This window comes from Rhinopithecus bieti, unplaced genomic scaffold, assembly GCF_001698545.2.
Source record: "Rhinopithecus bieti isolate Rb0 unplaced genomic scaffold, ASM169854v2 scaffold_12049, whole genome shotgun sequence".
Taxonomy (NCBI): domain Eukaryota; kingdom Metazoa; phylum Chordata; class Mammalia; order Primates; family Cercopithecidae; genus Rhinopithecus; species Rhinopithecus bieti.
Genome location: NW_016807278.1, coordinates 3,275,880 through 3,300,115, shown reverse-complemented (window position 1 = coordinate 3,300,115; position 24,236 = coordinate 3,275,880). Strand labels below are relative to the sequence as shown.

The 24,236-nt window shown below is 49.1% G+C and overlaps 1 protein-coding gene across 17 annotated transcripts in view; it reads right to left on the bottom strand.

The window, feature by feature from the left end:
• Window positions 1-24,236, bottom strand: part of PLEKHA6 (pleckstrin homology domain containing A6) — a 161,028-nt gene that overhangs the window by 118,015 nt on the left and 18,777 nt on the right. For 2 of the 17 annotated variants that reach the window (XM_017881046.1, XM_017881050.1), the window contains exon 1: window positions 22,784-23,019. The exons of 14 other annotated variants lie outside the window; for them this stretch is intronic. Coding sequence is in view for 1 of the 3 variants with exons in the window: in XM_017881040.1 (XP_017736529.1) it covers window positions 13,674-13,735 (62 nt within the window). In the remaining 2 variants the exon portion in view is untranslated. Of the gene's footprint in view, window positions 1-13,673; window positions 13,805-22,783; window positions 23,020-24,236 lie in introns of those variants that run through there. One more of the 17 variants, XM_017881040.1, reaches the window with a different exon arrangement.

Here is a 24,236-nt window from a genome sequence, read left to right as displayed (position 1 = left end):
TGCCTTCAGACCGCAGATTAAACTGGTCCAGTAACACACTTGCACCAAGTCATCCCCAGTCCTGTTGCCCTTGAGATGACAGGGTGCCTCCACCTCTGGTCTCCCTGCTCCCCACAAGTAACAATTCAATCATGCCCTGGCTCACAAACCTGCAGTGCTTCTCTACTGCCTGCAGGATGGAGGCTTGAAATGCAAGGCCTTTTATAATCCAGCCCCAACTTATTTATCCAATCTGATCTTCTGCTACCACCGTACAACTGAAAGCATAGATTTGTTGTGAGTGATACAAGTCACTGGTGCCACAGGACAGGAATTCAGTGGAAGGAGAGGTTGGTTCTAGCTGACGCCATCAGGGCAGACCTCCTGAAAGAGGGGTGTGTGTGTGTGTGTGTGTGTGTGTGTGTGTATGTGCATGCACATATATACATATATACACTGGGGAAAATAAAATACTTAGATCATGCACTAGGCCAACTTGCATACTGCCCAGCTTGCATTCTGCCCTCCTCCTCCCTGTCTCACCTTCCCATGGGCTTGTAAGCACAAAAGACATATATTTGCAAATTCACATGGACGTAGGAAATGCTTTTCTGTACTTGAAGATTTGTCAAACTCCAGACATCCAGGTCAATGACTGGAACAGAATCACAAAAGCTAGCAACTGCCTGTGACAAGTCCCCAGCTAGGGCTGTACCAGAACGATAAAGAAAGCCAGGTCTAAAGAGGCCTCCTCCAAGGCTCTGGCAGGGCAGTTTACTGGGAAGGCTTCCATTTTGCCTGCCCCTGAGCCCTGCTGCTCCTCCAAAGGACTAGCACTGAGAAGAAAGAAGAGCCTGAAGGCAGGGAGGAAAGAGCTTTTAAAATCTCATCCCTTTCTGGACTCCCAGACTTTCAGTTTGAACCCTTGGAGGGAAGGGTATGAGAAGAGTTAAGAGAAAGAATCCAATCTCCTCTGCCTTCTGTGATTCTGGCAACTCTATGCCATATATCAATGGCCAGGCAGGGGAGTGGGAGATGAAACTGAGTTGGGGAATGAATGGACAGATCAGACCAGACTAGTGGACGCCTAAACCAGCCAGCTCCTCCCTTCCCAGGCAGTACCTCGGGCCAGAGAACAAGGAGACCAGAACCAGAGGAATAAGAAGGAAGGGAATCAGGAAGCAAAAGACATAAATTATAGCTCTCCCCAGCTCTACCAAGCAAGCCCCTTCTACATAGCTGCTACCTCCTTACTAGCCTTCATCCTAACTCACTCAGCGAGATGTCACCATGGCAGAATCATTCTGAATAGGGACCCCATAGGCTCTGAGACACAGCGAGACCAAAAAATGGAAAACAGAACTGAGTAGTGAAGACAGCAAGTGAGCATGAGATGAGGAAAAAGAAAGAATGAATGAGCTCTCGTTGGAACTAATTTTAAAGGAGCAAACAAAAGCAATTAATGTGGAAGGGTGGAATCCCTCACCTCAGCTGCTCTAGGAGAAGCCTCTGGGGTGACTGGAGACCTGGCTGTCTGCACTGTGTTACAAGGAAGATGGCGGTCTCTTACTTGGGGAAGTAGGGGGTGCAGAATCCAGGGAAAATGACTCACTCGTGCTCCAGTGGGACAGGAGGAGTAATTGGGAGGCATGTACCACAGTGTACCATATGTGTGCTGGTGAACAACGCACACACCCAAAGATGAGGAGGGCAAACCCATCAACTGCATTGCCAGCCATAAAGGCATGCCAGGTGTGTAAAGTGCTTGTTCAGGCCTTGAGAACAAGAAGCCATGGTGTGACAGGCAATAGGGAATGAATGCCTACTTGATGCCAAGCGTGGCCCTGGATGGCTTGTAGTCTTATTTCTTTTCATCCAAACAACCCTATGAAGTATTCTCTCCATTTTACAGATGAGGAAATTGAGGTTCCAAGAGGTTAAGCATACAGGAGGGAATATGTGCCCTAAATTCCCGAAGACCTAGGTTTGAATTATGGCTCCATGACTTTCTAACTAGGTGACCCCAACTATGTCACTGTGTACATGTTACTTAACATCTCCAAACCTCAACTCCATCCTCTATAAAACAGGAATGCTGCTAGTTACTTTCCAGGTCGTTTTAAAAATTATGTAAAAGAATACATGTAAAGCTCCTAGCCTGCTCTGTTAAGTGCACACACAAAGTGTGTGGCAAGTGCTTGTTCTCTTCCCACCACCCCCGCTCCATTAAGGTCATTAGTTCATAAGAACTCGTTAGTTCAACAGGCAGTGCAGTCTCAAATGCGTGAAAAAGGGGAAAGCAGATGGAATTTATGGAAGCCCTTTTCTATGCCAGGAACTTTACTAGGTCTTTAGGGTGGGGTGTCGAGGTTAACAAGAAGAACATGAGAGAGTCTTTGCCTTCCAAGAGTTTACAACCTAGCAAGCCAAGCCCATAAATAACTGTGAGAAGAGCCATGTGAGACAAAGGCAGATAAAGACGGGGAGGCTTGTGGCTCCTGTGGGCAACCAGGGAAGGCTGAGAGATCAGATGACTTCTGAAAACGGGCAGGTTTTTGGTAAACAGAAGTAAGACAGGAGTAGACTGCTTCCATGGAAATGAAGGGGACAGGGAGAGGGACTCTCACATGGCCTCTCCTGAGGCAGGCCCTGGTAGGATGCATAGGCTACTAACCAATACATGCTTTCAGTCTTCAAGAGTGGAAGACCAAAGAGGTCTGCAGATTCTTTGCTGTTCCCTCCCATTGGGAAGTGGAGTCGATTCCCCACCCCGTGCATCTTGGTGGGCTCAGTTGGACCAGCAGAATGTAACGGACATGACTGTGTGTGACTCCTGAGGCTAGGGCATAAGAAGCCTTGCAATTTCCACTTGGGTCTCCTGGAACTCTCTCTTGAGACATTCTCTCTCAGAACCAACCGCCTCGCTGAGGGAAATCCAAGCCACGTGGAGAGGCCACGTGTGGTGCTCAGGTTGACAGGCCCTGCTGAGCTCCCCGATGACAGCTGGCATCCTTTGCCAGACATGTGAGGAGCCTCCCTGGTGGCCCAGCCAGTCGAGCCTTCAGAGGACAGCCACGGCTGGAGATGACCCAAGCAAGGGCCACCCCTCCCTGAGCCCAGTCAACCCAGAGAACCCTGAACAACAACCATCAGCCCTTGTTCTCAGCCACTACGTTTTAGGTGGCCTGCAATGCAGCAATACATAACCGGAATGCCAAGTTTCCACCTCACACACCTGGGCTGTTACCAGGGAAGTCGGGGCAAGAATCATCCTCAAAATGGATGTGAAAAGAGGTGAGAAGAAGAGGAATTGTGTGCTGGGAACGGGAGAGGAGGGAATTAGTTAAACTCTCCCAGTAGCCTCCAGCTCCCCAAGCCCCTCCATTCTTCCCAATAGGATCCCAGATCAATATAACTTCATAATTCAATGAACCCCCAGGGAAATAACTGGGGGGGAAATCAGTACATATAAAGACATTTATAGCAGAGCTATTCATAACAGCAACAAATTGGAAACAACCCAAATTCTCAGTAATAAGAGAAAAGCAATCCAGTAATGGAGCAACATGACAGAATTACTTATAGCTATTTAAAATGACAGATTTATAGATCATTATCATACCTGGGAGTGTTTGTATAAAATAATATTAAACAAAAAAGAAATTCATGACACAAGACACTAGCTACACATCAATTACAACTATACAAACACATTAACAAAGATCAGGAGGCACACGGAACAGGCATATAGTTTAACATTTGCTTCCCCATTTTTAGGCAAAGTTAATTAAGCACTACTTTTTTATAACCATGAGTTCGACCTCACAAATCCTAAAAATGGGATCATGACCACATGAGACTTGGAAGGAGACAATACTTTGGAAGATTGGAACATGTTCTGTCACCCAGGACAGGGGAAGGGAAGAGAAGGTTGGACTGGATGACAGGGATGGAGTGAGTGGCGGGGGGGTTGTGTTATTTCCCAGCAGGGTAGCTGAATGTTAGAAAACAAACCCTCCGTGTTTGCTGACACAGTGCAAAGAGAAGGACTCACACAAAAGCCACCCATTATCCCGTAATTATTGTCTCTCTCGTGCCTGCAATTAACGGCTGTCTGAGAGGCGGCTGCTGGGGTAAATAAATGTTCACCCGCATTAGAGTCAATCAGCCAGCTGAAGCGCCAATTAACAAGCCCACTGCAGAGATACTCGCCGTACCAGCACAACTGCGGAGAGGCAGAGAGAAGATGAGACCACACATCCTGGACACACTCATATCCCAGAAGCAGGCAAGCGATGCTCAAAGCAACAACCTGAGCCCGAAGTTAGAAGCTGGTCTTGCCTCAAATGAGCCAAGCTGGGCACGTAGGTACCCTGACCCCCAGGGCCATGTCAGAGGGATCTTTTTGTGTTCATTCGTTGGCCAGCAACATTCCCGGGAGAGGCTACGATTCTGGAGTGGTGCAGTCCTCAGCCTGTGGGAGTCTATAGAGGGAAAGAGAGGCAAGAGAAGGCCTCAGAGGTGCTGTTGCCTCCAGAGTTATGGGAGGAAAGAAACAGAAGACAAAGAGAGGAATCAGACAGGGTGCTGACTCCCCGAAACAGACTTACACTGTCCTGTGGCTGTTTTTGTTAAGCAGCAAGCTCAGCAGCACAGAGAAGGAGCTAACTTCAAAGAAGTCAGGGATGATTCTTTTGTCCAGCGAAGATGGGCAGGAGAGCGAGCAGCTGATAGGAGGCATCCCAACTCCTCTCCCAGGTGTGTGGGGAAGACACGGGTGCTTTACAGTCCTGTACGGCACACCCAGTGCCTGGCCACAGTGCTCTACCACCAGCTAGGCCCCCTCTCCTATCGTGGTCTGAGCCAGCAGGGCTCTGGCTAGAGGACAAGAGGCCCCAGAAGATGTGTACCAGGCCCCCAGGAAGCCTCTTGGATCAGAAAGGCAAATCATGGTTGTTAGAGATTATCTGGTCCAGTGGTTCTCAATCCTGGCTTCACACTAGAATTACCCAGAGAACTTTTTGCTTTCTGCTTTGAGGGCTTTTTCAAAATACTGGTGTCTGGGTACCCACCACAGACCAACTGAACCAGGATCTGTGGGGGAAAAGGTAGGGGCCCTGGAACATGCATTTCTTTAAAGCACCCCCAGAGGATGCTGGTGACTACTCCAACTTCCTGGGCTACAGATAAAGAACTGGGAGCCTGGTGCAGTAATACCTTGCCAAAGGTGACAAAGTCATCAGGGAACAGAGTTGGAGCTATAACCAGTTCGTCTGATTGCAGGGATGGAGCTCTGGAAGTCAACACTGCTGGCTGAATAAATGAGTGAGCTTCTAAGGGTGCACCACAGGGATATGTTCTTGATCCTGCTGTGGTCTACATTTTCATCCATGATTTGCATAAAGACTTAGAAGGCATGGTTTTCAGATTTGCTACTGACAAAGCTGGGAGGGATGACTAACATAGTGATGGCAGAATCAGGATTCCATATACTGAAATCATAGCCTAATATTAACCAAAAAAGTAGATCAGAAACATAAAACGAAACATTTAAACTTTAAGATTCCAACTGTACATATCCCGAGGTTTGAAATATATGAGCTCAAGAGTATGTTACTAATAAAATGAGGAAAACACAAGTACAATCTATATTTTTTTAAATGCATGAGTGGCCAGGTGCAGTGGCTCATGCTTATAATCCCAGCACTTTGAAAGGCTGAGACGGGCAGATCATTTGATGTCAGGAGTTCAAGAGCAGGCTGGTCAACATGGTGAAACCCCATCTCTATTAAAAATACAAAAATTAACCATGTGTGGTGGCACACGCCTGTCATCCCAGCTACTCAGGAGGCTGAGGCAGGAGGATCACTCAAGCCTGGGAGGCAGAGGTTGCAGTGAGCCGAGATTGTGCCACTGCACTCCAGCCTGGACGACAGAATGAGACTCTGTCTCAAAAATAAAAAAAAAAAAAGAAAAGAAAAGAAAGAAAGAAAAAGAAAAGAAAAGAAAATGAGTATTTTATAAAAACATTATGAGCTGAGCACAGTGGTGCACGCTTGTAGTCCCAGCTACTCAGGAGGCTGAGGCGGGAGAATTGCTCTAGGCATTCAAGACCAGCCTGGGCAACACAGAAAGGCATTCCAAGAAAAAGCTTGTGATCACATATTCCAGAAATAGCTTTATGTCCCCAGGAACCTGGTCAGTAGGACTAATTTCAAGGCCTGGAAAGACAGGCTTCTTGCTTTCTGCATACCCTCATTCCTACTCCACACTGAATAACTTAGAGCAACGTTTCTCCACTTTTAATGTGCATATGAATCACCTGGAGGGTCTTGTTAAAACATAGATTCTGATTCAGTACGTTGAGGTGAGGCCTGAGATTCTGCATTTCCAGCAAGCTCCCCAGTAATACAGATGCTAGTGGACCATGATGAGCAAGGATTTAGACAGCCCCAGAGGTTCGTCTGTGAAAACAGGTACTCTGATTATGCTGTGGGCACCTGTGACTTTTCCCCGATAGCCTGGGAACTTGGAGAAGTAGAGGAGCTGCAATTGGAGGTAAGGAAGTTCCCAACAGTAAGTGTTCAGCTCACCTGATAAGCAAATGCAACGAATGAGCAAAGAAGAATGAAAAAGGCCCACTGAAAGAAAGAAAAGACCCATGGGGAGGGAATTTTATCTCAGCCCGGTGTGGGTCAAGAGATTTTCCAAATAGAACGCCAGATCGCAGAACAGCATTATCAAAAGGACTCGACTGCATCAATGAGAGTTCATGTGTGTTTGGAACCAATGTGAGGGGAGGCTTTGGGCTCCCCTTGACCCTGACCTTCCCTCTAACTCAGATCACATCTTTTATGCAGCAAAGGGGAGATCTAAGCCTGACAGCTGTCCGTGGGAAAATAACCTGAGGGCTTCAGTACAATGAGCTCGATTTAAACACCAGTGATTTGCAAATTTAGTCTGACATAATAGAAATATATCGTCAAGTTAGAGGGCATCAGGGTTCCATGGAACAGACCATGTCTAGAGTATTGTGTTCAATTCCAGACAATTTATTTCCAGAGAGATTAAAAGCTACCCATGTACTGAATTGCCTTTGGTTGCCAGGCAATGTTCCAGGCTTTTTACATGTATTAATGTATTTAACCCTCTCGACAACTCTATGAGGTAAGTACCACCATCACTCACATTTTACAGATGAGTAAACCAAGGCTCAGAGAGGTTAAGGATTATAAGCAGGGTCACACAGCTGGTGAGTGGGAAACCAGGTGCAAACCCAGGCAGGCAGATGACAGCCCCCATATCTTCCCCACTGGGTTATACGATCTCCCCATACTTGCCTGACTCTTGAAACAACGACAAACAAGTGAGCCCAGAAAAGGATGGCCAGGATGTTGAACTGGTTCCACCGTGTGGAAGTTAGAAGGAAACTTAAGCTCAACATTAAGGAATGATATAAGTTGAAACTGTCCACAACAATAGAAAAAGCTACTTCACAGGGCAATGCTCCTAGTCGCTGGCAGCTTTCAAGCAGTGGCTGGCTGACCATGTGCCTGAGACGCTAGAAAGGCGCCTGCTATGTGGGAGAAAAGCAGAACCAAGTGAAAGATTACTTTCAAGGCTGAGACTCTCAGTCCCTCCCCCATCCTGGTTATTCCATCTGGAAAAATAGACTCTGACACCAGGAGCACAGTGTCTATAATGAGCCCGGACTTGCCCACTGATTTTGGTGTGTATGATGGAGAGAAAGTGACAGTAATGCCCAGACTAAAACTTGGCCAGAGCCAGGCTCAGTGGCGCGCCTATAATCCCAGCTACTCAGGAGGCTGAGGCGGGAGGATAGCTTAAGCCCAGGAGTTTGAGACCAGCCTGGGCAATGCAGCAAGACCCTGTCTCGAAAATATAAAAAACTTGGCCAGGATGCCTGCAATTTGAGCCAAGGAAAGAGTTGTGGAAAATATGTAAATAAGCTGCTGCTGCTGACACCTTGCTCTTCCCTGACCTGTTATCTCCTGAGGTTCTTGTGGGAGTGATAAACTCCTCTAAGCCGGCGGAAAATAGCCTGCTCCTTCTCAAAGAAATATTTAAGTAAGGCTGGGCGTGGTGGCTCACGCTTGTAATCCTAGCACTTTGGGAGGCCCAGGCAGGTGTATCATTTGGGCTCAGGAGTTGAAGACTAACTAGCCTGCCCAACATGGTGAAACCCCGTCTCTACTAAAAATACAAAAATTAGCTGGAAATGGTGGAGCACACCTGTAATCCCAGCTGCTCCAGAGGCTGAGGCAGGAGAATTGCTTGAACCCGGGAGGTGGAGGTTGCAGTGAGCCGAGATCACGCCACTGAACTCCAGCCTGGGTGACAGAGTGAGACTCCATCTCAAAAAAAAAAAAAAGAAAGAAAAGAAAGAGAGAGAGAACAAAAGAACGAAAGAAAGAAAGAGAGAGAGAAAGAGAGACAGAGAGAGAGAAAGAAAGAAAGAAAGAAAGAAAGAAAGAAAGAAAGAAAGAAAGAAAGAAAGAGAGAAAGAAAGAAAGAGTCAATTATAAAAAGTATAAAGATGTTCAGTGTTTCCTAACCCAAATTGTACTTCAGACAAGTTCCTCATCCATATTATCAGGGTGCCCCAGAAGTGAGTGACAAAGCAACATCTCCAAGGAGGAAAGCAGAGGACAGACAAGATGTGATCCAACCCCATCCTGCCAGTCCTTCAGCCAGTGACGGAAACAGGGATCCTGGCTCTGAGCCAGAAGGTGGAGAAACAAGCTGAAATCTAGCCCAGGAAAAGATGCGGGTGTGAGAGTTTCATTATAACCAGAGTTCCCGCACCTCATCCCTTGTATGTCACCCCCACCCCAAGCACAACGCCTGGAGAAGGTGGGGAAGGCGACTTACCAAGCACCAACTCTCTCAAGACATTATGTTAATTGCTGTGGGGAGATACACATTTATCGGCGAGAAAGACATATGTGGATGGAATATTTCAGAACAACTTCTATTCCCCACTGGCTGATTCAGCCAATTAAAGGACACTTTAAAAAATATAACTTAATAAGTGTAAGCGTTGATGACTTTGGCCTTGATTCTGACAACACCAAATCTGGAAGACACTGGGCCCGATTGGGATGCTTTCTATTTTGATACAAGAAAGTCCTTCCTTCCCGAGGTCTAGACACTCTCCATCTCCATGCTTACCCCTCTACCCACTCCCTGCCAGACTTTCCTAACAAGGAGGCCAGGACAGCTTGACCACACACAGCCCATCAGAGGGTGCCTGATCCCCCGTGCCTGCCAGCCCAGGCGTCCTTGCTCAGCCCCTTGGCCCCACTCCCTTTGAGGTTTCTTTCCACTGAGAACCCTCCCCACACTCCCCATCTCTGCTGTGCCTCTTTCCAGAGGTCTCAGCTTCTCTTCTTCCCGCTCCCCTCAGGTCTGGATGCCACCACGAGGCAGATGTCACAGGATCTCCCCGTTACACTCCCTCAGCGCCCACATGCACTGTGACTTGGGTTCAGCCTCACCCACAGCACAAGTACTAGAGAGCTGGTGGAGGAGGGGGGCACTCTAGCATTTCCCTGAAAAGAACAGCAGGGGCACCAACAACTCCTCTTGTCCCGTCTTCCCCCACACTCTGTTCTGCTTCCCCCAATCCCGGAGCAGGCTCCCCCCAACAAAGTTACTGGAGCAAACCCTCCTTTCTCTGCTGAGTCACTTGACCTTAATGGTAAGAGACCAGAGGCCCTGGAGAAAATCAGCTCACCTAACTTCCCAGTTGCTCTCCATGCTCACATCTGAACACACTAAGAAAAGCGACCCTGTTACAGGGATAGCAAGGAAGAGCAGAAAGGTGTGGAGAGGAGTACAGGGAAAAGAAGAGAATGAGTGAAGTTCACCCTGCTAGCCACCACCAGATGGTTAAGCTGGCTTTAAGTGAGGACACTTGGTTTCTGGATTGAGAGAAGACCTGTTCTGCATAAGGGAAGCTAAGACTTCTAGAGGAACTGCTGCCCCATTGGATAGCCCCCTCCTCAATTGCAAGTGGGCAGCAGGGAGCAAGGAAGACTACTGGCACTGGGTGTGGTCTCTGATTCTCCCTCCACCCTAGCTCTGCCTCTAAGCCCTGACTCAGCTGCTTTGTGACTAGATTTCTGCACTGTCTGACAGCCCCCTTGATTATACCTAGAGCCACTGACCGGCCCTCTCTGTATGCATGGGAACATGAGAGCAGCAAACACTCTCACTCTCACTGCCCCTAGAGGAGGCAGCATCTGCCACCTGCCTCTTCCAGAACACGGGGTCTGGGCACCTGGGGAGGGGTGGCCAGCTGGGCAGCTCTGAGCCACCACAAATGAGCCATGACCACAGGGGGAGCCATGACAAACTGGAGTCAAATAAATAACCACATCCCCCTCACCTCCATTGCTCTTACTGGCTAATACACACCCACACTCACAGTTGGGTCACATGATGGGCAAGAAGATGGCTCAGCAGGAAACACAGAAACATCCATAAATTCTAATTCTGATTCCTCCCTCACTTCCCAATGTGGCCATGGGTAAGTGGCCCATCATCTCAGAAACAGACTCTTCCAAGGCAATCAAAGGTCACCCTGGACAAGCTGGGGGAATAGAGCATATTGAGTAGGTAGATGGCAGAGTATATGGATGCAGAGATTAGGGGTTCCTACGAGAAAGATATTCATCCAACTTCACAGTGTAAATCAGTTCTCCTTGAAGCACTGGGCATGCTCTTCTTGCCGGCTGGTACCATCCTGAAGTACCGATTCTCCTTATCAGAAACCCACCATCTCCCCAGCCTCTACTCACCCAGCTGGAGCTAGAAACGTACATCCCACTTGAATTTCAGCGGAATTCCTAGTCGCACACACCCACTACCCTGGCCTGTAACACCACATGTTACAGAGGCACCAAGAGCCGGAAATGCCAAATCAAGAGCCTGGACAAGATACCTTCTGGCTGCTCTCATTTTTACAGTTGGAAATGCTGCTTAAAGCAGTGGGTGCTGAGTAAATTAACAAGAAGCCTAGAAAGACAAGGACACAGCTACAGCTGAAGCTTCTTGACCCTCTGCAACCTCCTCCCCAAGCCAAGGGTCCTAATTCAGCCATCAGTCACCCCTCAGCCCTCTCTTCAACACAGGGCAGGTCGGGCAGCTTGAAGCTGAAAAGAGAGTACGCCCAAACAGCAAGGAAATGTCTCCTAGCCATAAATGCCTTGCCCGTTCTCCTGTTTGCAAAAGGCAAAGTCCATGTGGTAAGGGCAGGAACGGTATCAGCTACTAAACCCCACAAAAACCAACCCAGTCCTGAGAGATGGACACACAGGCTAAATTCACACAGCGCAGCTGAGAATGGAACCGAGCAGTGTGGATTCCTTCATTCGCTCCTGCTTCTCATTCCAGGCCCTATCTTTATTTTATCACAATAAATATTTATAGGGTCAGCATTCGACCTGGGTATTCCACAGCCACTCACGCCCCTCTCGCTCCAGCCACTCCCAACCTCAGCCACCTGGTGCCAAACCTCCCTGCGGCCTCCCCCACCGCGCTGACCTTAGCTTGTGCTCAAGGCCACACTTGGCAGGCATGCTGCTGACTGTCATCTCCATTGTCAGATGGGAGATAGACAATGAGAAACGGGCTTCTCTGGGGACTGATTTAAGGCTTTCCTGTCAAAAAACCTCTCAGAAGCCTGAGGCCCCTAGGCATGGCCTGGGCCCCTGACACCAAGTACGCCCTCACAGTGAGGTCCAGTCGCTTGGCAGCCAGAACTGCTTGTCGGGAGGGGTTAGCTTCAGCCTCGCAGCTAGCCTCACCCATGCTCCCCGGCTGACTCCCCTCAGACCCAGAGGGAACACCCAGACTGCTTCAAGCTTGGCCTTTTCTTTTCGCAGCTCTCCTCAGTCCCCGCCTCTGCAGTCCCTAAGACAGCAGACAAGAGGAGCCTGAGTTCTAGGCCTGGCTCCAGGCCCTCAGTTTTAAGGGGGCCAGGACAGACACCTGGGAACCGTTTGGATCTTAAGATCTCTGTTTCTCTCCCTATAAGAATCCTTGAGTTCTTGGCTGAATACGGTGGCTCATGCCTATAATTCCGGCACTTTGGGAGGCCGAGGCAGGCGGATCATCTGAGGTCAGGAGTTCGAGACCAGCCTGGCCAATATGGCAAAACCCCATCTCTACTAAAAGTACAAAAAAATTAGCCAGGCATGGTGGTATGTGCCTGTAATCCCAGCTACTTGGGAGGCTGAGGCAGGAGAATCACTTGAACCCAGGAGCCAGAGGTTGCAGTGAGCCGAGATCATGCCACTGCACTCCAGCCTGGGCAACAGAGCAGGATTCCATCTCAAAAGAAAAAAACAAAAAAAAAAACAGATTCCTTGAGTTCTCCTCACAGCAGGAATAAAACTGGGCAGCAGATTCAGCAGGTGTAGGCGTGGGCTGTGGACCTGAGCAACAGAGACCCAGCTCGAGCCTTGGCTCCGGGACTTGCTGCCTCTGGCCCTGGGCAAGTCATGAGACTTCTGAGTCTTGGCGACCTCATAGATCAGAGTGGCGAGGATCCCCCAGATGACAGTACCTGGAAGGTGAGAGCAGTAGGAGGGCCTATACATACCTGAAGAGCCTTAGTGTGTATGCTCTCTCAGTGTTTCTCAAACTGAAACAAGTGACTCATCTGTCAGTGTGAAAGCAAGCTGAAGAGTGAAGACGATCTTTAAAAATATGTATAGGCCAGACAAGACTGCAATATGACATGCACCACTTACAGTAAGGGTAACATACATGTGCTCCTGGAATGTGTTTCTACTGGTTGCAGTCAAAAATTTTGATGTCTTCCTTTTAAAACATTCTGACCAGGCACAGTTGTTCATGTCTATAATCCCAGCACTTTGGGAAACTGAGGCAGATGGATCACTTGAGCCCAGAAGTTCAAGACCAGCCTGGACAACATGGCAAAACGATCTCTACCAAAAAATACAAAATCAGCTGGGTATAGTGGCGAGCACCTGTAGTCCCAGCTCCTTGGGAGCCTGAGGTGGGAGGATGGCTTGAGCAAGGGAGGTCGAGGCTGCAATGAGCTATGATCTCACCAGGACACTCCAGTATGGCTGACAGAGTGAGACCATGTCTCAAAAAAAAAAAAAAAAAAAAAACCTTTCTTGCTCTTGCAGATGTTTCTACCTGTGTAACTTGCTATCTGCCCTCAGCAGAGTGAGCTAGTAAACTCCTTGAGGTAAGAGCCATGTCTCTAATTTCTCAAGAATTCTAGCCATCCCACCACCATCCCTTCTGCAAGGCTGGGCTCAGAGCAGGGTTGGTGCAAGCTGTTCACAGGCTGGAAAGCAGCCACCGAATCAAAAATCACTACGGAAGGAGAGGAAGGAAACCCACTGCTGACAGTGCCAGGCACAGCCCCCAAACATGGGCCCTGGAGGTCCAAGTCCCCTCCATTTTACAGATGAGGAAACCAAAGCTCAAAGAGGTAAAGTTGTCTGGGAGATGGGGGCGGGGGAAGGACCAGGACTGACGTCTTGGTTTGGATGGCCCCTGGTTTTATCACTGCCAGGGTTAGCTCCTGAGCCGCCTTGTCAAATCCCCTAAACTTCCCATGAGGGCCAAGATGACTCACACTGCAAAACATACACACAAAGGATCGGAAACAGCACAACATTCTTTCCTACCTGCCTTTTTCTGGCTTTCCCAGTCCCATGAGGGAGAGAGGAGAGGGTTGTGCTGGGGGCATCTGGGATCTGTTTTCCTCCTTGTCCAGCCCTTGTCCTTCTCTGCCTCTTTTGAGGCTGACTTCCCCCAGCTCACCACCCTCCTCTCCGAACGCCAGCTAAGCGGTTACCCGGGCAACCCAGCTGGGAGGCCGCCAGTTACCACGGCAACCCAGCATGGCCGCCAGGCTGCCTTGTTTAGGAAGGTCAGGGGACCAGCCGGGCTACCGAGCAGCTGGGATGCTGCTAGCAGGACTGGCCCAGGCAGGGGGAGCGGGGTGTGGGGGGAAGGTGGCCTACGTGCCTGAGATAACTAAGTTCCTGCTGTCAGGGGCCACCTTTCCCTTTGACATGTTTCCCATGAAGCAGGCTCCCCCAACTTGGGCATGAACCACAAGCCGTCCTCCCCAGTTGCATCACCCAAGCTGAACCTGACCCCTCCCACCTTCTCTACAGAGTTCCAGTCGCCTCACCTCCAGGAAGGCTTCTCAGACTGAGCAGCAGCCAGCTGTCACTCAGCCTAACCCCAGGCCCTCTCACCCTCCACCCTTCCTGAGCATATCTGGGAGTCCACACACATGCAACACACGTGTGTCAGCGTGCAGATGTGGTCTCTCTGTGAAATATGTTGGTAAAAATCATAAGGAAGAGCTAATATTTTCTAGTACTTACTATGTGCCTAGCATGTTGTAGGTGACTCGTGTGAAGTTTCTCAATTGAGCCATACAACAAGCGTATTATCGTCACTTCACAGATAGAGCCTGAGACTTACAGAAGGTGAGGGACTTACTCAAGGCTGAATGGGTACTAACCAGCAAAGAGAGGGTGAGGCTGTGTAGGGACCAGAATTCCTTCAGAATTCCTTCAGCTCCTGCCCTCCCCAAGCTCCCCCCACCAACCAATCCCCGTCCTGGTTTCAAGGTGACATTTTGAACTTTTATTAAGTTATTAAGTTTCACCATGCCTGACATGGTGAAAACTCATCTCTGCTAAAAATACAAAAATTAGCAGGCGTGGTGGTGCACATCTGTAATTCCAGCTACTCAGGAGGCTGAGGCAGGAGAATTGCTTGAACCTGGGAGGTGGAGGTTGCAGTGATCCGAGATCTCGCTACTGCACTCCAGCCTGGGTGACAGAGCGAGACTCCGTCTCAAAAAAAAAAAAAAAAAAAAAATTATTTAGGCTGGGTATGGTGGCTCTCACCTGTAATCCCAGCACTTCCAAGGCCAAGGCAGGCAGATCACTTGAGGCCAGGAGTTCGAGACCAGCCTGGCCAACATGGTGAAACCCCATCTCTACTAAAAATACAAAAATTAGCCTGGCATGGTGGCACGTGCCTTGTAATCCCAGCTACTCAGGAGGCTGAGGCAGGAGAATTGCTTGAACCCAGGAGACAGAGCTTGTAGTGAGCCAAGATTGCACCACTGCACTCTAGCCTGGGCCATAGAGCAAGAAAGAAAGAAAGAAAAAAAAAAAAGGACTATCCAATGCCAGACATTTTCTTCATATTATTGTATTTCATTTCATCCTCACCTCTGAGAAGACTTCAGTCTCCTAACAGGATAGCTTAGGAAACAGAGACCCAGAGAAGTTAAGTAATTTTCCCAAGCTGAGGCCCGGCTTAAGGCTCCTGCCTTGGGGAACCCCCTAGGAGAGTCCATCCTTTTCTTTTTTGGCCTCCAACATGTGTGGCATATGTCTCTATCATATACGGCATGGTCGTTTGTTCACTCATCTGCTCCCTTACAAGACTGTGAGTTTAAAAATTTATTTCTGACCGGGCACAGTGGCTCACGCCTGTAGTCCCAATACTTTGGGAGGCCGAGGCAGGAGGGTCACGAGCCCAGGAGTTTAAGACCAGCCTGGGCAACAAAGTGAGACTCAGTCTGTATGAAAAATAAAATAATTAGCCAGGTGTGGTGGTGCACGCCTGTGGTCCCAGCTACTCAGGAGGCTGAGGTGGGAGGACTGCATGAGCCTAGGAGGTCGAGACTACAGTGAACTATGATTGTGCCACTGCATTCCAGCCTGAGGGACAGAGTGAGACCCCATCTCAAAAATAAATAAATCAAAATAAAAATTCATTTTTGCAACCTAGTACCTCCCTGGTACATAAAGAGCATGCAGTAAGTATGTACCCAAAGAAAATGGTAGGGCCAGGTTCCCAAGTTCTATTCACCACTTAATTCCATGCTGTCTCTACCACATCACCCTGTCTCAGCCAATCAAAAAGCAGTTACCAACCATTTTGTGCCTGCCTCTGTGTGAAACATCACAGCTACAAATAAGACAAATCAGGCCATCTCTTGCCTTGAAGAAGTACAGAGGAGTGAGAGGCAAGACTGAGGAGAACAGGGAATAAATTCCCCACCACTGCCCCCATCCAAGGCTTTCTCATGAGTGTTTCTCTGTGCCCACTCCTTGGGCCTAACCCTCCCATCCAAAGCTTCATATATCCAACCAACATTTGTTGAGCACCTACTGTGTGCTAAATACTGCCCTCTAATCACTCATAGTTGGGGGGAGAGTTGGCAGGATTAGATGACAATGGAGTCAAGAATTACTGGACAGCAGAGAAGTGATTGAGAAGGTCAGAGTCCAAGAAGCAGTGGCCAGGACCACCAGGAGCATATGGAGAACTTTAAAGAGCTTTCACATTTGATGTGATCGCGGACTTTCAGGTCACATTGCTTCATATTCACACCTACCTCCTACACTAACTCATTTGATCCTTGGTGATGAGGGCAGGGTGGGAATTATTATTCCCATTTTAGAGCTGAGGATACTGAGGCTCAGAAGGGGAAGAGCATTGGGTTAGGAGGAGGAAACCTGGGTTCTAGACCTCACTTGTCATTCAAACAGTTCTCAGCACTACGCCTCTATCACCACACTCCCACCCGCACCACCCCACCAAAGCAGGTTTTTCTTCCCTGCTCCCATCCCCTTCAGTTCTCCAGTGAGACAGCCCCAGTTTCAAGTGACGTTAGCAGGATTACTGGATAGCATGGATCCAGTCCCTGGATAGCCCATTGCTGCTCATGTGATCCCAGGAACCAAGCAAAACCAGAACAATGACCACACCACCTGAGGCTAGGTAGAATTTAAGAGGCTAATTGCAAGCATTTGGCTAATTAAAAGCAAATTGGCACCTGCAATTATAGGTGCCTGTTCTTCTCAAGTCATGATGAGCCAGACTGGGTAGACACGATGATGTCAGAGCTAAGGAGGGACCTCACCTCCTCCTTAAGGAGGGCCCTAGGCTGTCTCACTGCAGAAGTGGAGCTCCAACTAACTGGAGGAAGTCATAGCTGAAACCAGTGTGGACCAGCTACCCTGAAGCCTCAGCACTGATGCATGTTTATCAGATCAGCACTGGCACCTCCAGCTCTATTTCCTGAATTCACGCATTAAGGATCAATCCTCTACAGAGACTAAGTGGGTGACCTGGGAGGACTTGACAGTATCCCTGAATACCAGCTACCCTAAACACATTTCCCACCAATCCACCTCAGCACCTGTCTGGTCTTTGAGTTAAAGCCTTGCCTTCTGAAACATGATGTTCAGTAACTGACATTTGTGTGATTATTCTCAGTTTACAAAGCACTTCCATGTATATTACTCACCTAGGTATCAGCTAGGTAGGTGGTAGTGATACAAACTCCAGTTCTCAGGCTAAGAAGTGAAAGCTCAGAAGGATTAAGTAACTTCTGCAAATCATATGGCTACTACCTGGGCCAGGATTTGAACCCATGTCTTCAAATTCCAGATGAGCCTTCTCTCCACGACCACAGCAGGAGCTAACACATGGATCATAATTAGTTTATCAAATCAGCTTGTGCTACTTTTGAAAGTGCAAAGAGGTCTCATGGGAATGAGAAGTGCTGGGTAGATTTGACAAGGAAGAAATCCAAGACAGGATGTGCACATGGCCATGCAGGGGCGTGGACAGGGGCTGCAGGAGTACCAGCTCCAGTGGAGTATCCTATAAGCCAGGAGACACTAGAGGCCCAACTCCCTTCATCCATGCACCTGCCAGAGGAAGCCCCCAGCAAGTGTACTATTCCAGGGGATTCTCCTGGAGGAAGTGGCTGCCCTGGGCATGTGTGTGGCCACCTCATCACATTCTGTGCCAGTGAGGCCACAGTTCATGTGGGAGCCCCAGGAAAGCTCAAGAAAGAACTTGAGGGTCTTTGGAGGAACAGGGGCACTTAGCCTTGAACAAGGAGACTTGGGAGGGCTTGGAGGGAGATAGATGATGATATCTATCTTCAGATATCTATGTTTCTCATGCAAATCAACAAGGTAATAATAACAAACACATTTGTCACTTATTCTGCTCAGCAGGATTCTATGTGCTTTGCATATGTAACCTCATTTATCTTCACAAGAAGCGTTATCTTCATTTTACAAATGGAGAAATTGAGGCACAGAGTGGTAAAGCCACTGTTAGTATCATATTACTGGTAAATGGTAGATTCCAGATTCAACCTGAGTTTGACCCCATAACTATGTTTTGTTTGTTTGTTTGTTTGTTTGTTTGTTTGTTTTGAGACAGAGTCTTCCTCTGCCACCCAGGCTGGAGCACAGTGGCACGATCTCAGCTCACTGCAACCTCCGCTCCCAGGTTCAATCGATTCTCTTGCCTCAGCCTCCCAAGTAGGTGGGATTACAGGAGCCCACCACCACACCTAGCTAATTTTTGTATTTTTAGTAGAGAGCGTTTCACCATGTTGACCAAGCTGGTCTCAAACTCCTGGCTTCAAGTGATCCACCCGCTTCAGCCTCCCAAAGTGCTGGGATTACAGGCGTGAGCCACTGTGCCCGGCCAACTATGATCTTAATGACTCTGCACACACTGCCTTTTAAGAAAAGCCAGCCGGGCGCGGTGGCTCAAGCCTGTAATCCCAGCACTTTGGGAGGCCGAGACGGGCGGATCACAAGGTCAGGAGATCAAGACCATCCTGGCTAACCCGGTGAAACCCCGTCTCTACTAAAAAATACAAAAAAACTAGCCGGGCGAGGTGGTGGGGGCCTGTAGTCCCAGCTACTCGGGAGGCTGAGGCAGGAGAATGGCGTAAACCCAGGAGGCGGAGCTTGCAGTGAGCAGAGATCCAGCCACTGCACACCAGCCTGGGTGACAGAGCAAGACTCCGTCTCAAAAAAAAAAAAAAAGAAAAAAAAAGAAAAGCCAAAGACTCAAACACACAAATATGTTTATTATATGGACATATTATATATTGCATTGCTATTAATACGGACAATGTCACATTTGATAAGTCTCTTTTTAAAAATTGTATGTCTCGCTCCCAATCAAACAAATGGATTGAAACAATACATGAAAACCATGAAAAAGATTGTAATACTCAATGTTGATGCTCATGGCACAAAAATCCATTCTCAGACACAGCTGCTGGGAATGTAAATTAGTGCTTTTGAACAAGGAATTTGGCAAAATATTTTAATAATGTAGCAATTTCACTTCTAGAAATGCAACCTAAGGGAAAAAATTATTGATAAGTGTGAAGAATCAGATATTTATATGTTCATTGTAGCCTTATTATAAAAGTAGAAAATTGGAAATACATAGTTTAACATAGGGGTTAAATCAACAAACAAATTGACAAGGTATATGATGAATATGAGGCAGCCACTTTAAAATGATGTTGTAAAGGCCAGAGGTGGTGGTTCACGCCTGTAATCCCAGCACTTTGGGAGGCAGATGTGGGTGGATCACTTGAGCCCAGGAGTTCAAGACCAGCCTGGCCAACATGGAGAAACCCTGTCTCTACCAAAAATACATAAAATTAGCCAGGTATGGTGACATGCACCTGTAGACCCAGCCACTTGGGAGGCTGAGGTAGGAAGATCGCTTAAGCCCAGGAGGTTGAGACTGCAGTGAGCAGAGACTGCACCATAGTACTCTAGCCTGGACAACAGAACAAGGCCCTGTTTCTAATAATAATAATAATAATAATAATAATAATGCTGTAAAATAATATTTAATAATATGAAAAAATGCTTTCCATTTAACTGACAATAATATACATCTGGGCCAAGATTTTAATGATATATATACGTATTGTGATGATAAATCTAGACATATATTCATGCGTGAATTCATAAAAGTACAAATATACCAAAATTAAAATTATATATCAAATCTATGGGTAATTCTTAACTTTTCTTTAGGTTTTCCTACATTTCTAAATGACAATGTATTACTTTTATACTCACAGAATAATAATTATTTTAATGTATACCCTTTATCATATTAATTCTATGCCTTGGAATTTATCCTAAGTCACCCAAAGCACAGAAAGAGCCTTACGAACAAAAATGTTCCTCCTGTGCTATCTGTAAAAGGAAAATAAGGTAACTTAAATGTCCAGTACAGAAATGATCACGTAAAACACAGCACATCCACACACTGACTATTATATATGATTTTAATCAAAAGAAAACTATTTTTATCACCATGTAAAAGAGAGAGGTGACTTGTTCTGCACAGCTTCAAAGAATCAGAACCAGAGGGTGGAACTTAGAAGTCGGCAGATTTTGATTCAATATAGAAGAATGTTCCAACCACAGAAGAAGCTGCCTTGTGAGGTAATGAGCTCCCTGTCGCTGAAATTATCCAAGTGAGTCTGCTGCTTCTGTCAGGGAGGCTGAGGAAGGCTCATCTGGATGTGGAGGGAGTCTGGACTAGATAGTCTCTGAGGGGCGTCTGAAGGCTGTGGGTGCTGAGCAGGAGCCCCCTGAACAGAGAGATGGCCGAGAGAAGGCTTCCACTCAGCCCACCCTCAACTTCTGTTCCTTCTGCTCCCACTTACTCTAAGTGTCTCCCAAAATACAGTCGTTTTTTCCTCTCTGAATGTGCTTTAAGCGGTTGGAGACTGGCCTGCTAAAGTCCCCTCATTAAGCCCTGGCTTCCAGAGCCCCCTTTGCCTCACCCCAGAGCTCAGGGCAGTGCAAATCCTGCAGCTCTCTTGTGAGGCCCAGCTCCAACCTTCCTCTGGGGGGGCCCATGGGTGCGCCAAGACCAGTGCCAATGACCTCAGCAAATTCACAACAGGCTGTGAGGAAGACGATGAGGCAATTGGCTCAGAGAACAGAACCGCAGCCTGTTCAGCCCCAGTTGACACCATGTTCCCATCTGCTGTTGCGGCTTCTTCACTCTGGCCTAGGCCAGTCCCCTGGACCAAGAGAGCTCACTCTGTGAGCCCAAGCCTGCAGGCTGGGCCTGGGCAAAGTGGGGGCTTTGATGTCAGCCCAGGAGCCAAGGTGGCTGCCTCCCTCACTGACTGGGGGATCAGTAATTATTTCATTTGCAAGCAGGAATAATCCAACTCAATAATCCAGGCAGACACATTCAAAGTAATTATCTGTGTAATGCGTCCTGCACCATCACCTTCCTAGGAAGGAGGAAAAGAAGCCTAGTCCAGCAAAAAAAAAGGGGGGGGACCCCCATTGTCTGCAGTCTGTGTGCAGCAGCCCGCCAAGATTAATTACACACCAGTGCTAACATATTTATCACCTCGCCACTGATTGGAAAACCAAGGACTTTTAATAATTCATATCTGTGCCTCGGCACTCTGCGCCCTTGTGTGGAGACACAGAAACCCGCTTGTTTCCATAAGGAAAGCTCAGTGGCAGTGCCAGGGGGGGAGCCCTCCGCCCCTGCTGCCACCCCAACCTGGAGACAGGCCTGAGCCTAGCCGCTCCCACCTCCCCTCCACCCACCAGCAGGGTCTGCTCCTGTCCTGCTGAAGCTAAAATGCAGCTGCTCGGGGGTGAAAGCTGGCGACTGAACTGTCCTAGCCACAGGAGCCCTCCCCAGTTTCATACTCTTCCAGGGTGGCCTGGAAGACAGGATTTGGGATATTTGTAGGACAGGTGCCCACAGTGCCCCCGCACCTGTCCAGACAGCGGGCTCAGGCAAATACCTGCCAGCAAGGACCCTGCCCCACCATGCACGAGACCCTCAGCAGAGTGCACCACTCAAGTGATCAGATTGGGGGTAAAGGGTCTACAGGGCTTTGGGAAGAGCCTCCAATCCCTGAAGTCTGCAACCTCCTCTGACACCAGCTCTGAGCTCCAGCCTCCTCCCCACCAACTTCCACCCTCCTGCAGCTCTCCCTCCCCACTCCTGTGCCCGGGGGATGGCTCTCCCTCTATCCCGGTTCTCCATCTCTGCTCTCCCAGGCTCCACAGCCCCCTTCCCTGCCCTGGCTGGCATGTTGTCTCAAAGAGCATTTCCCAGGAGCCTCTTCTCCCTTCTTCTCCCCTGCCCCCACCACTTTCGTGTCTCGCCCCACTTCCCTCCCCTTCCACTGTAGCCCTCCTTACCCTTCTCTGGCCAGTTCCCCAACTGTCCTCCTTTCCCCAGATCCTCACACAATACCTCGAGGCTCTCAGCTGGCTGCAGCCCGGTCCCATCATTATAAACGTCATCCCCTCATTCCCTGCCCCCTCCACCACATACCAGGCTCCAGCTCCTTCAGGAGCTCCTCACTAAATCTGAGACCCCCAGAGCTCAGATGCCTCCTAGAAATTGGAATCCAAGAGCCTCTGTCATCCTTCGACCCAACCTCTGACCCATAAGAATGATACACACCCTGACTCTCCCCACCCTGAGGAAGGTGAGCCCCTGGGGCTGACCTGAGCCTGACCCTGGACCCCCTCCATCTCTCCTTCCTGTTGGCAGGATTAAAGGGAGGGTGGGCTGGCCTCTCTGTGCTAGCCTGCTTGGGGAACCCTGCTGGACCCTAGGAAGCTGCCAGCCCCAACGCTGCCCTCATCCAGGAGATGCAATTCAAATGTAATCAATTTAAACAGCATCAGCCCTGACAGGGACTCTGGAGGTGGGGGTGGGGGCACAGGGAGGGTTATAATTAGCATTCTCAGCATCCATGATCCCCAAGTAAGGCTGCCAAGGATGAGGGATGGGGAAGCCAGTGCACTGCAATGCAAGCAGCCCAGGCTCACGCGGCAGACAGGCAGCTGCCAGCCCTGACCAGAGCCCAGCCTTCCTCCTCCCACCTCATCTATGTGATGCATGAAAACAGACTCACCGGCTTCTGAGGTGTGATCCCCGCGCTGGAAAGCTCTACCTCTGCGAGCCCCGAGGCACCCCTCCCCCCAGCTCAGGCCAGCTGGGGTCCTCCTCCCCCGCCCCTGGGGCCCCCTTCTGCAGCGCGGGGCTCCGGATCTAATCTGATCTAATCAGTCATCTCTCCGGCTGGCAGGTCCCTGGCGCAGGGAGAGGATGCTGTTGTGGTGACTGCAGGATCCAGCATCTTTCCCAGGCACAGGCAGCTGTGGGCATGCTCCATCGGCTCCCCCGGGGATTTCAGGGCCACGTGACTCTCCCTCCCCAAGCTGTCACTTAGGATCAGGAGTAAATAGTCCCCGAAAAGGTTTAACTCCATCCACACCAGTGACAAGCTGCTAACCAACCACACAGCCTGCCTGCCAAGGAGAGGATGGGGTGGCTCAGCGCAGCCTCCTGGGCCTTCCACCACCAGGACAAGGCTGCCCCCCAAAGGGGAGTAGGGCCACCGTCTGGGTGAGCTGCATTTTTAGAGTCCCCTACAAGAGACTGCAGGGAACCAGAAACTGCCCAGGGGCTTGGAATCATGTGTAGGACCTCACCCAGCCAGCCTGGTGATCACCTTTCAGCTCTGGGGCATGTCTGTAGGTGTCAGGAGGGCTTGGCTGGGGTCCTGGGGCCTCCCCATCCCCCGCCCCCACCTCAATACGGAGAATTTAGAGAAATAACATTTGGAGAGGGTTGGGGGCCACTATGAGATGCCAGGATCTTCTCCTAGCCCTCAGCCCAAGTTGGTCTCTGATAACCCTGAACAAGGATGCTAGCCAAGCTACGGGGTACCCGGGTTCTGTATTATTCAGAGTCAGAGGCAGAAGGAAGGACTTCAGACGATAAGGTTATAGCCCTGTTTCTGCTTAGACAAAGATTGCTTTCTGCCTCAGTTTCCCTCGATCCACATCTCTCTCGGTTTCCCTCTATCCACAGATTCTCTGTGACAATGGGCAAGTGTAATAAAAACACTGATTTCATAAACAGGATCAGAAAGATGGGAAAAAAACCAAAAGATTCCCACCTAAACCTCCAGGCAGGCTCACTAGTCTCAGTCCCACCTGCCCCTTAAACCTGGAAACTGGGGACTGAACCAGATGAGCTTCTGGGTCACTTCTGAATAGAGAAATCTGTCAAGAAGCAGGAGCTAGGCTGGGCGCGGTGGCTCAAGCCTGTAATCCCAGCACTTTGGGAGGCCGAGACGGGCAGATCACGAGGTCAGGAGTTCGAGACCATCCTGGCTAACACGGTGAAACCCCGTCTCTACTAAAAAATACAAAACACTAGCCGGGCGAGGTGGCGGGCGCCTGTAGTCCCAGCTACTGGGGAGACTGAGGCAGGAGAATGGCGTAAACCCAGAAGGCAGAGATTGCAGTGAGCCAAAATCTGGCCACTGCACGCCAGCCTGGGCGACAGAGCGAGACTCC